The sequence below is a fragment of the Neolamprologus brichardi genome, chromosome 6 (genome assembly GCF_056152115.1).
Source record: "Neolamprologus brichardi isolate AB-2024 chromosome 6, ASM5615211v1, whole genome shotgun sequence".
NCBI classification, from domain to species: Eukaryota; Metazoa; Chordata; class Actinopteri; order Cichliformes; family Cichlidae; genus Neolamprologus; species Neolamprologus brichardi.
In genome coordinates this window covers 18874191-18887063 of record NC_142109.1, presented here as the reverse complement: position 1 = coordinate 18887063, position 12873 = coordinate 18874191, and the positions used below count along the sequence as shown (strand labels likewise).

Here is a 12873-nt window from a genome sequence, read left to right as displayed (position 1 = left end):
GCATCCACCAGGAAAAATTAACAAAGTGGGACATATACAAAGCATAACTGTTTGCTCACCTTCATCCCTCTTCCTCTTGCCTACATCAGCAGCTGAGCTGATACCCAGAATGCCGCTGATGGAGTACGAGGAGCCGGCCGAGTCGCTGGTCACTGCTGAGACCTGTGTGGCTGGCACGGACGTTGCTGCAGACAGATCACATGACAATGCCAACACTTTAAAGGATATACTGAGAAAGCAAAAGAACACCCAAAAAACTGATGACTGAAATGAGGAATTACTTAATCTCAGAGTCGTATTGTAAAATAAAATGGGGGGAAAGCACAACACATTTACTGTGTTATGTGGACACTTACTCTTGTAAGCTGTATGGTTTTATTAAAAAGGCATAAGGCCTTAAGTGACTCTTTAACTCACTGAAACATTTGCTTTCAATAAAAAAATAAAATAATAAAACATAAAGAACTGCAAAGTGAGTGTAGCTTGTTCTACTATAAAGAAAAGAGTGTGTTTTTTAAAATGTTCATGGTTTTACTTTATGATCACATCTCAGATAAAAGGATAAGAAAAAGAAGACAGCAAAGTGTTTTATGAATTTCTGGCTGTTGCTGAAATATCACAGACTGCATATTTTAATGTACTGTGTCACAAAACTCTATAAACACTCACTAAAATGAACTGAATCCAATATATTTGCATGTGTCTTTGGATCTCATTTGAAAGCACAAATATTTAATTGAAAATAAACAGTAAGCTATAGTTTTTGTGCACAAAGCTCTTTCTGAGAAATTCTCCTGTGTGTCTGTGTGTGCGGATGCTTTTCAGGCTTGAAAAACAACAATCAAGTGTCCTTATTCATATATTTGTGGCATACACCTCAGCATGATTGCCACACAATGTAAATCTTAATTATTCTTCTTTTTTTTTAAAAATAATAAAAGTCAATTTTATCTCTCTAAATTTCACTCGGTTGTATTGGCTAAATTGAAACTAAAGGAAAAGACACAAAAGACCAGCCTCTGTTAGTGTTTTGCTCTTTGTTGTCTCTTCCTTTAATCTTCCCCCTGGAGGAGACAAGTTCTTTGCCAGGTGACACAGCGACATACTTGTCACCGCTTCAGTAACACACACACACACACACACGCATCCTGCAACCTCCTGACACGCAGGGACAGGCTTAAACATACAGTCGCTCACTTCTTGGTCCCTTATCTGTACCCCTGTAAGCGGACGTGGGGCTGAGTGACAGTATGGTATCCCAGGAGGGACAGAAAGGTGTGGAGACAGACATACTAATCCCCTCTCCCAGCAGACCCCCCAAACAGAGAAAGACAAGACTGAAATGGCAATAAAGAAGAAGGAGGGGGTAAAAAAAGGCAGGTAAACCAGAGGATCAAAGTCCCTTCAAGCCGTTACTCTTTCGCTAACGACAAGGAGAGTATAATGAATGCATATCCCTCCTTTTCCCATCACTTGATTTAGCACTTCAATTATCTGATTTTCCTTTCTCTTTCTTTTCACTCTTTTTTTATCAGAACGTAACGCTTTTATTCTGCAAATCCAAATGTTCAATTTTCCGCCTGGGAGTGGGACCCATTTATCTGTGTAATCTGTAAGCGTGTGCATGTGCGTCTCACTGCATCTAGGGTGTGTGTGTGTGTGTGTGTGTGTGTGTGTCGCTTAAATGTGAGTAAAAGGCAGGAGTCAGGGAGCAGTGTGTGTGAAATTAATTTAGATTAATAGACAATGTGCGATTATGAAGATATGAGAGACTCTGAAACACAATCCACTGCAGGGCAAAGTGAGGAAGAGAGAGAAAGGCTATCGTATCTGTGTGTACGCTGCGATATTCATCGAATAAAAGGAAATAATGTTCAAGCCATAGATGCCACAGATATAGTCTTTCAGTGTCTAACAGAATAATTAACTGTATACTGACAAAGGTTACGGGTCCTTTATTAAAAATATATAATGAGAACCGTCCGATAAGTCCTTCAATATTTGTCAGGTTTTGGATCTCATCCAGCTGCACTTAACATAATTTTAACTCTAAACTAAAAGTTTACCTGTTGCTAATATACTCAAACTTATTTTCAAACTACTATGTTGCTCAAACAAAACACAGCTGAATTAATCTGACAAAGGGGGCAGAAAGCTGTGTATCCTTCCCCACCAATCACTGCTTGTAGCAATATGGATGAAAAAAAATGTGTTTATGAATATGCATAGTGTAAGGTTTGGTGCATAGGTCACAAGAAGTCCATTAACCTAGATAAGTAATAGTACTGGACTTGTTATAATGTGTTTATTGATCAATTTTTTAAAATTTGGTGATAACTGAGAAACCGTAAATATGATCTTTTCTAGCCCGTGAGAGTGTGCCTCACCAGGTGCATCCTCGCTTTGAACTTGAATATCATTGTAAATAATCAATTTCCAATCATAACCTCCAATAATCAAAGAGTTAAATGCTTGCCAGTGTTACTAATCTAGTACCCATTTGAGAAGGAACTGATAAAGATCTCTAATGCTTTGATATTACAATGACTTGAGCATTTTTGTTGACTTATTTATGAAACAGCTATATTTAGGATGATATGGTTTCACGGCATGGATGCCTTTGATTGTTGTTATTGGGACTATTGTACGTCTTAATAGTTACATTGTACACTACTGTAATAATGTTACCAGTGTGCTTTCGGTTAAAGACGTCATAGCGGATGGGCCAAGAATATGAAAGCTTAATATGTAACTATTATTTTATATCCAGCCGGTCACCTTTGTTTGATCGTACCCTACCTTACTCGTTCTTCAGTCAGCTCTCGGTTGGCCCAAAAAGGCAAAATGAACCTGACCATCACACAAAACTCTGGTAAAAAAGAAACAAACCCTAAACATACTTCTTACATGGAGAATGACAATCTAAAGCTGACTGTAAGGATGCAATGTAGATTTGGAACTTTGTGGCACATAGCATCGCATACTGTCTTCACACAGGTCCAGAAACTCTGTTTTCTTGTTCAGCACAGAGGATCCTCTCCGGAGAGATTTACACAAAAACACTTCTTTTGTTAAAAAAAAAAATTGGCTTTGATGGCTGGAAACAGGATTTTCGAACAGCAACCTACCTAGGTTGTGAGCCGACACTGAGCCCGTTTGACCAGGCTGCTGCTGAACCTTAGTCCGGATGATCCTGCAGGAGGAGAGAGGGGATATTAGTGTGTGTGAAGTGGTTTGTGTGAGTGTGCGTGAGAGAGATCCTGAGTGACAGAGAGAACATGACCATCGTGGGAGCAAAACTGTGTATATGTGTCTGTGCGTGTGTGTGTCTGTGTGTGTGTGTGTGTGAAGTGGCTGAGGCAGGCTGACATGGCAGAGGGGCCTCACACTTCCTGCTTGGCTGCTCATGCAAGCCTTTTCTTCCTCTTTCCTTTCCTTTTTCTTCCTTTCCTCCCCTTTTTTCCTCTCCTCTCATTTCCTTTTCTCCCTTTTCCTTTCTTTCCTTTCCTTTTGTGTCTGTTTCTTTCCTTACCCCCACACACCTTCCTTCCCTTTTGTCTGCCTCTTTTGCTCACTCCTTCTCTCTCTTATTTCACCATCCCTCCCTCTCTCTCTCTGCTTCTATGCTCAGGGGAAAGGGTTGTCATTGTACCATCGTGTTGAACCACTGAGCTGCAGCCACTTCATACATATGGAGACTGGGGCCTCTTTACTATTCTCTTTTCCACTCCCAGACTCACACACAGGCACACACACACATAAAACACAGAGTATTATATTGCTCTGAGCTCTACCAATAGGCTGTACCTGTTGCTATACGCCCAAACTCAAACAAACATACACAAAGCATACAGACCGTCGTACCTGTTAATAGAGCTGACGCTGGGAACACTGTCGTTGTCACAAACTCTCTCTGCTAGGAGCCTGTCCCGGATCTCCCAGGCAAACATGGTGGGGTTTTGGCGTTTGTAATCGGCAATTTTGTCGACCACTTTTGGTGTAGCAACCTTTGGTTTGGATCCCCCAATTACCCCAGGGCGGATACTGCCCGTTTCATAGTACCTGCCAATTAAAAGACACTTGCATTGATCATACGGAGAGGAACAAGTTAATAAAATCATATTGAATATGAAATCTGTAAATTCTGTTTTTAGTTATTTTATTTTTTATGCATACAGCTCCTTATTAAAATGTACCAAATCCAAACCTGAAAAAAAAAACTTTAATTAAAAAAACATAAAAGAGAAACAAGGCCGAGTTTAGTTGGGTTAAAGTACTTAATCACGATTGTGCCGCCACATCTGAAAATATTTCATGATTATAGGCAATAATAAGAATCTGAACATGCATTTTTCTAAAAGCATGAGGTTGGTGCTCTTCTATACTTTCCTCATTTTCTCAAATATACATCAACAGGTGTGGAGTCAGATCTCAAGGCTCTTTACAGCACGAGGACAGTGAATAAACCAACACAGAGCCCAACAGTGTGGCTTTTTTTCTGTGTTTTTAACAGCGAATGGACAACAATGTAGGTCAGTGGCAGAGAGGAATAAGATACAAATGTGAAGGATTTTTTAAAAAATAATTTTCTCATATCGGTGTCCTTATCCTTTAACTCCTCTTCTTTCACCTATTGAAGCTGAAAAGTGGCCAGGTCATTTCTGTTACAGCATCAAAAATGCTGAAATAATTATTCAGAGTTCTGTTTCACTGCTAAATCGAGCAGAAGAGGAATCTAGACTCCAAAGAACCCAGATATAACATAAAGCAGCTTTCTGCTTTACTGCCCCTTTACTTCACCTCTCTTGGTGGTGGTTTGAACATTGCTCCACTTGGACTCAGCTATTTTCCCTTCAAGCTCTCCAACAGAGGAATGACCTTCCCTCCTGTGGTCAGGACTTATTTCTGGATTACACACCAAACATCGGACATGCTCCTCCTGTCTAAGGTCTTTTTTCCACTCATGATAGACAGCTACTCCCCCCCCCCCCCCCCCTCCACGCACACACACACAGTCTGTCATGTTGCCATGTCAATTAAAATAGTTTTTGTGGCCTGTAAATCTTCTTAGTGTCCAAATTTTTTGATCACTTGTGATTCTTGCTTAATTTGAGCTATGAAATGGGTGTGATTATTTGCTAATCCTCCATCAGCTGCATCTTTTTTTTTTTAATTTAATTTGAATTTCAAACAGAACTTTTTATTTGGGTAATTCTGACAATTGAAACTCCGTGTTGATTTGGGCTGATCTTTTGAATGTGGCGAGGAATCACATCGCATAAAACAGGGAAGATCGCAAAAACAGCTTCAGTGCTCATGCGCAGCATGGACTTATGAATATTGCATTGCTCAGAATGCAATGAATGTTTGGCCCAAAGGTGGCTCATATCTGCCCACATGTGAATTCAGTCACAGTTCTCCTTAAAATGAGCCTGATGCCAGTTGTGTCATAACTTTTGGGATATTTTTGGCCACATAATACTTTCCAGGGATGTACCTGCCCAGCAGCTGTGGAAAGTACCCCAGATGAGGTCCAGATGTGTCTGTTATATAGGTTTAAAATCCAAAAAGGTTCTGTATTAAATCGAAATATTGCCGTGGAAATATTTCCTCTTGAAAGCACCTTGAAGATTTAATGATTGCACTGTGTATTTATAATCTGTGTGTGGATAGAGTTTGTATCAAAGACTTTGTATTTATTCAGCTGAGAAAACGGTCACACCGGTCAGATAATGCTGGTCAAATATACTGCAAATTCTAGGGAATCTTTCTGTAAATTTGATCCTTTTGTTTAGTTTTCTTTATTTCTGTTTCATTTTGTATCTTTGACTGATTTGCTCAGCTCCTTCTCGCAAACAGAGACTCTGCTCTCGTTGGAATACACCTTGTTAAATCAAGGCGTGCTAAAACCCTCACTGCCAGTTACATAATGTTGCCGATTTCGCTGCAGATGTCAGAGTCAGCTGAAAGGCTAAATGCAATAAGCTCAAACACCTGTCACGCAACATTTTTAGGGCCTGACTCGTCCCGCGATCGGCTTCTGTTCTCTTAAGCAATTTCACGTTATTACACAGATGCAGGAAGAGGATGGCACCGACACACACACACATGTGCACACGGGGCGCACTCACACAACCGTTTCATGTCCACCATGGCTATGTCATGAATGTATTTGCATGCAGAAGGGGCATGGGGGGACAGGGGGTGGGAGGACAGCAAATGCGCTACACAGCTTGCAGAAAAAAGGGGGGATGCTGTGTGTGGATGCAAGCTGTCAGTCAGTCTTAAACCTGCTGCTGCTCTTCTCTCTCCCTCTCTCTCTCCACTGTACGGTAGAGTAATCCTTTCCTCCGTGAAGATGCGAGTTCCTGTAAATGTGCACTTCCTTGTCTTTCTTTCTGTGTGTGTGTGTGTGGGGGGGGGGGGGGGGGGGGGGGGGGTGAGTGTGTGTGTTCCACATTTTTGACTATTCACAGCTGGAGTATAAACACAGCTAAAGGAAAAACAATCTATTTTCAAATGGAAAACTATTTAAATTATTCACAGCTGAATCATTGGTGAATAAACGAGCGTAGTTATTGATATCTGCACAACGATGAGCCAATACACACACACACACACAAACACACACACAGGGTGGTAGAGTTGGTGTTTTTGTTCTGCTGGCACCAGAGAGAGAGAGAGGAGAGGATAAAACAACCCTCCCTCCCTCCTTCCATCCCTCGATCCCCTCCTCCCCCCCTCACGGTAACGCTTCAGTGAGTTGAACGGCCAGGAAAGGGGAGAGAGAGAGAGAGAGAGAGAAAGAGAGAGAGATAGAGAGAGAAAGACGGAAAGAGAGAGACGGAGAAAGAGAGGCATGGGAGAACAATGAGCAGCACATTTTTTGATATAGCTGAGGGTCGCTGTAGCTAATCCTTCCCCTCCGTCCTCACAAATGGTCTCTCTGTCTCTCATTCGTTTTTCTTTTTCCTGCACTCGTCTTCTTTAACACGCCTTTTCCCTTTTGATTGTGTCCCTTGTTCATGTCTTTCTCCCATTCTCCATCTCCCTCTGTCTTTTTTTGGTGCAGAAATATGGTGCCACTTTCATTTTGATGCTAATTCCAAAAAGTGATGAATCTTTTCCCTTTTGTCCCCCTTTCTTCTCTGAGGGACGGAACGAACAGGGATTTACTCTTGAATTTAGCTTTGAAAAGGCAGAGGGAGAGACAGAAAGAGAGAGAAAAGGGGGAGTGAGGAGAGACACAGAAATATGGGGGGTGGGGGGGACAAAAAAAATACAGGATATAAGGAGAGGGGAGAGGAAGGTGAAAAGCAAGAAAAGAGCAGAGAACCGTGTGAGAGAAGTAAGAAGCAGAGCGAAAATGGAGGCACTTTGGAAAACGCAGCTTGTGCATGTGGAGGAAACTGAAGAACACAGCAGAACTGACACCAAAGGAGTCAGTATGACCTTACAGGAGCTTCAGTCTGACACAGGCTGGTTCACCTGTGTGTGTTCTTTTCACCTGATGAAAAAAAAACTAACCAGAAAAACACAAATAAATCTAACAAGTAAAGGTGAAGATACTTGGTCTTCCACTGCATAGTTTAAAGGTTAACCTATTGTGAAAAGGGATCCTTTAAAGTACTGAAGGAGGAGGTTGATGTGTTTTGATCACCCCAGAACACACACGAGTGTAGGTGCTTGTCGGCTTCTTACCTGCCCAGTATCTTGCTGACACATCCATGGCTGACTCGTAGCTGGCGTGAGATGTCGCACGGCCGAACCCCCTGATGGGCAAGTTCTACTATTCGCTGGCGAACTACATCTGGGAGGGGTCTGCCATTTACAAACACACCTCCAAGCTGGTTCACGCCACCATGTCCTAGAAGAGAATGAGAATTTGAGATGGGCAAGAAGCCAATGAGGAACAACAGAAAGAAATGCATAAAAAATTGCACTGAAATCAAAGATAACCTTGAAATCTAACTCGATATGCAACAAAAAAAAAGGACTCTCCTCTCATTTCCTCTGATTATATTCTTGATACATGACAGACAGTTGGATAGGCAAGAGTCAAAGATCTTGGATATAACTTTTTCAACACAATCAAACATACAAATTGATCCATTATCCTTATACTCGCATATCAAAGACTGACAAAGACTTGGTTCAAGTTAAAGGTCAAAACAATATCAGACAGAAGAACACAAAAACTTAACAGCTTCACTGTATAAAGTAGCAGCAAAAAACAGCTTGTTTAAGGGCATTTCAGACTATCTTTACACCTCATATCAGCACTAGTCTGCAGCGCAGCAGTTAGATCTACTTCCTCTATTTTGGGAAACGGTCAATTGATTGGTTTGTATATAGTGCTTTTCCATTCTACTTAAACACTCAATGAGCTTTATTTTAATACCATCACTTCACATTCAGTAAATTGATGCTGGATCTGTGCCATTAACAGCTTGTTTCTGTACATTTACATTTGTTTGCCTGAGAAATAGTTACTTCAGCAACACTTTCTAGGCTGCAGTCCCACAGCTGTTGGCCCTTGGCTTAGCTGGCTTAGCTTAGTTAATTTACTATCTCAAATACATCTGTTTTCTCTCCCGCCTGTGATTTATCCTGCTCAGCATAATAATACTATTCCAAAGTGCAAACTTTGCCCAATTTCACCAGGGGCAGGCTAAGCAAAGATTTTGAGTAAATGAAGGGATTTTAATTAATTATTGACCAAGGCCTTGCCTTGGCCCCTTAGCAAAAGACACCGCTAATATTCCCTCTGAGGGATGAAGGGATGAAAGTATAAGGAAATGAATGAAAGGCAGCAAAAGTAGAATAGAAGAAAAGACTAGCTGAACCTTTGCATAATTGAATAAACTTCTTCTGTATCCATAAGTCACAGAAAACCACAGCCGTCTATTAGAAAGTTGCATAAACAGATTTAAACAGCAGCCACAACTGACAAGGGCAAAACTGCAAAGGAGAGTAATTTATATATATGCACGTGATCTGTGTCCATGTAGTTTCTTTCAGCTTTCCTATAGTAGAAAATATCCAAGTTTCTACTGACTGGAAATACATTTTGAGCAGGTCAGCAGCATATCACAGAAGATGCACTTAAACAGACTACAACATTTATACATTTGTCAACACCACGCTGTGAGACCCCGTGAGCCGGGCCAGGTCAGAATCCTGGAATTTGAGGTAAATGATTAAACCACAGCATCCACCAACAGAAGTGCTGCATGTGAGCAGAAAACAGTAAGAAAGATCAGGACTGGTTCCCCAGGTTTCTTAAACATATATATATATATATATATATATATATACATATATATACATACATATATATATGTATATATGTGTGTGTGTGTGTGTGTGTGTGTGTGTGTGTGTGTGTGTGTGTGTGTGTGTGTGTGTGTGTGTTTCCCTCCAAAGGCGAAGTTTAAATGAAATAATTTTTTTTTTCAACCATTTAATCCACTGGCTTTTGTATTACCATAGTGATTACGTCTTTAGGGGAAACACACACACAGACACACACTCTCCCACACACACTAATCCTAGCTGTGGGGGTAATAGATTTTAAACACATTACCCCAGCAGGGATACCCCCTAAAACACCATGCTGTCCCCTGAACCTGTCCCCCTGTCCTCAACTTCTCTCCATCAGCATAAAATATAGAAAGACACACACACACACACACACTTTCACAGCTTTCCCCAGCATAAATATAAATAGGTCAATACAGGGGAGATAAATACAAAAATGTGAAGAGTGGAGAGTCTCATTCTGTGAAATCAAACAAAGCTATTTCCAAATGGCTAACGTGGACGGCGACTCGCTTCCTTACTGCTTTATTTTTTTTTCAGATAGAAGAAGTCTCATTATGCAGACGTCTGCTGCAGAGCACAATTTGAAAAGCAATCGCTCTTTATGAAAGACAGGAAAACGAAGGCAGAGTAATATGACCCTGTGAGCTGGGCTCAGCCACAGCTCAGAGACAAGCAGCATGAACTTTACCATCAGCTGTGTTTAATCGATTTGTTATTTACTTTTAAACCTGTTCAATCAAAGAAGTCATTCACCCAATTAGCGCTTATGTATTGTCATTTTTCATATTTCCGCTCTACACGTTTAGTGGATTCATCGGGGGAAGTACTGCAAAGCTTCTGAAGACTGTTTGCTTTGTATAGCATCAGATGTGTTACTATCCTGGGTTTGGATGTCCTAAATTTATAACAAACTGGAAGGACAGAGTTCGGAAGACTTCACACAGATTTGAATGATGTACTGTAGACACTAGTGAGTCACACTTCATCAAAATGTCGGAGCTTTTGGGAAATTTACTGTAGAACAGAGACTAAAGGTCCCTGTCTGCTCTAACTCTATGAATAAGAAATGTTAAATCTCACCCCTTTTTATTAACTTAACAGTAGATTTGCAAATCATTCAGTGCTGAGGTACCATGTTTTTTTTATGTTCTGTATGCAAAAGGTTTCTTCGTGCTTTCATTATATTTCAGATGGCTAATAATAGAGTAATGTTACGTTGAGATATAGCAGTGGCTGAATGAAGAGGACCATTCATCTGAAATAAGAAACGTGTTTTATCCTCGTGATAAGCTCTTCATGAGTTCTTGATGTTTATTATCTATTTTATTTTCCAAAATACGAATTTGTACCTCACAACTGTTCAGTGTGCTCTGTTTTATTTCCCATTAAGGACATTTCTGGCTTTCAAAGGCTATTTTCATATTAAAGGGTACTGTGAACTCATTGCTCTTGAAAGCATACACAGTAACGAGTCAAATGGAACTAGTTTTATTTAAAACATCCAAAATAACAATTTACAAATTTGCTCCGGTGGGCTACAACATCATAGCCCCCTTTATCACCCTTAATTCCTCCAGTAAACTTCCCAACCATACGTTTTGTAAAACACGTGAACAGATTTTATGTATTTATCAGAAAATTCATAATAAGAATTTAAGTAGAAGAGATGAGCCTGCTCATAGTCATTCATAGGCAGTCAGTTGACCCTCCTGGAGCCTACAGTGCACCCCTGACCCTACTGTTTTTGTAATAAGGGATCAATTTGTTGATCTACTGTGGCGGATTCATAAGACTTTACTGGGAATGCTCACTGTCCAGTCCTGTACAGCATTTGCAGAGACATCTCACACACGTACAGTTTCAGATCTTCCTCAAAGCAAGAAAGAGTCAGCTGACCTCCACTGGAGAAAGTCAGCTCTCTGACTCTTTTCTTACATTCTGTGAATACCTTATAAGGTTGTCTAAATGTGTAAATGCATTTCTCCTCCTCCTCTCTTTATTATTATTTCCTATAACCTCTCAAGGAATAAAAGAACGTTTTTTTCTAGAATGGTTTATAGAAGCCTACTGCGCTACTTCCTCCTGACCAAAGGTATCTGCAGAGAAGACGCTCCCTCGCTCCCCCTCCCTCCCTCTTCCTCAGATAAGAGTAAATGAAATGGTTCCTTTCACCCTTCCTATCTGGGCCAGGGCATGAAATACGCCTTGCTTTGTAAAGAGATGGAGAGGAATGACTTGTGACCTACAAAAACCTCCCGATAACTATTTATTCACTTATCTGTGTATTTACTGTTGGTATTAGGCGTTCAGACTCTCACCATTCTTGGGGTAGGCTGTGTGGATTATGTGTTTGAAATTTATTTTTCTAAGCCCATAAATACTGATAGGGAGAAACGCAAATCTATAAAAAGCATTTGTTTATCGGCCTCAGTAGCGTAATTCTCTGAATACGCTGTACAAGTTCTCATTTCAGAGGGTTATGTGCCATGTTTAGGCATTAGGCTGGAGAGGTGAACGGTGCTAGCCCAGAGCAAGGCTGAGTAAGAGAACTCAGACGTTTCTCCTAATTTTAGAAGAAATGATTTCCTTTCTTGTCCTTAAAACTAATTACAGAAGAAACCCGGGCTGATGTTCCCACAGCTGGGTGGGTTTACTGACAGATGCCAGTAATTCATCCCTCTGACCAAGCAAATTAACCACTTGCTCACAGAAATTCAATCAGCAGCTCAGGAGACTTTGTTGCAGAATGAAGATTTTGCCAAATTACTAGCCTTGGCTTTTAAATATCTTTCTACTGAACCTCTGAAGTCTCCAGAGGTGGTGGTAGTGTGGGGCTGTTGGCAGAGACAGCAGCTTCATTTTCACCCTGCCAGGGGACCAGCGGTCATTATGCATCCCTCTTGTATTTTATTTATTTACCCTTTATAGGAGCTGCCTTAAGAACCTAGCGCCACCTTAAACGTTTGATTGATTCACTGTTTCCGGGAGGGGGGAAATACAGAGATAAAGCAGAATATATTCGCGCTCCCCCATCCAGAAAATAAGGTCCATTAGGCTCTCTGTCTCTCTCTTCCAGCCACATTCCTCAGTGTCTCTCTCACTCTTTCCCTCTGTCCACATAGCTCTCTCTCTCATCTCTCATCTGGGCCGTCACGGCCTGACGACTCAAAAATAAAGCAAAAGAGAAATCGCGACAAAACGCCACCGGTCCCCTCTCTCTTTTCTCCGCTCCCTGTCTTAGAGGGGGAAGAAAGGAAGGAAAAAAACAACTAGAAATTACTTTAGGTCGAAAACCTGTTTGGAAAGTTGCCTGCGAGAATACAGATGAAGCAAATTTCCTTGAGCAAACAGTGGATAGATCGGTGAGATGTGCCAGGCGGGCGTTTTGGACGTATAGTGCTATTTTGTATTTTCTTTACGTGAACAGAGGGATAATTAATATTTGGTGGAAGAATCGAGGCTCAAAGAAACTCAAAGAGGGAAAAGTCCCCCAAAACTAAATAATTTAAAGTAAACTTCATATTTGCAGCGGACACTGATTATGACGAT

The 12873-nt window shown here is 40.9% G+C and overlaps 1 protein-coding gene across 3 annotated transcripts in view; it reads right to left on the bottom strand.

The window, feature by feature from the left end:
* The window catches only part of pax5 (paired box 5), a 53495-nt gene that overhangs the window by 30895 nt on the left and 9727 nt on the right, over positions 1-12873 (bottom strand). For 2 of the 3 annotated variants that reach the window (XM_006787543.3, XM_035906383.2), the window contains exons 2-5: positions 7702-7867; positions 3865-4062; positions 3129-3193; positions 60-185 (exon numbers count right to left, since the gene is read on the bottom strand). In XM_006787543.3, the coding sequence (XP_006787606.1) occupies positions 60-185; positions 3129-3193; positions 3865-4062; positions 7702-7867 (555 nt within the window). Of the gene's footprint in view, positions 1-59; positions 186-3128; positions 3194-3864; positions 4063-7701; positions 7932-12873 lie in introns of those variants that run through there. The other variant, XM_087841778.1, reaches the window with a different exon arrangement.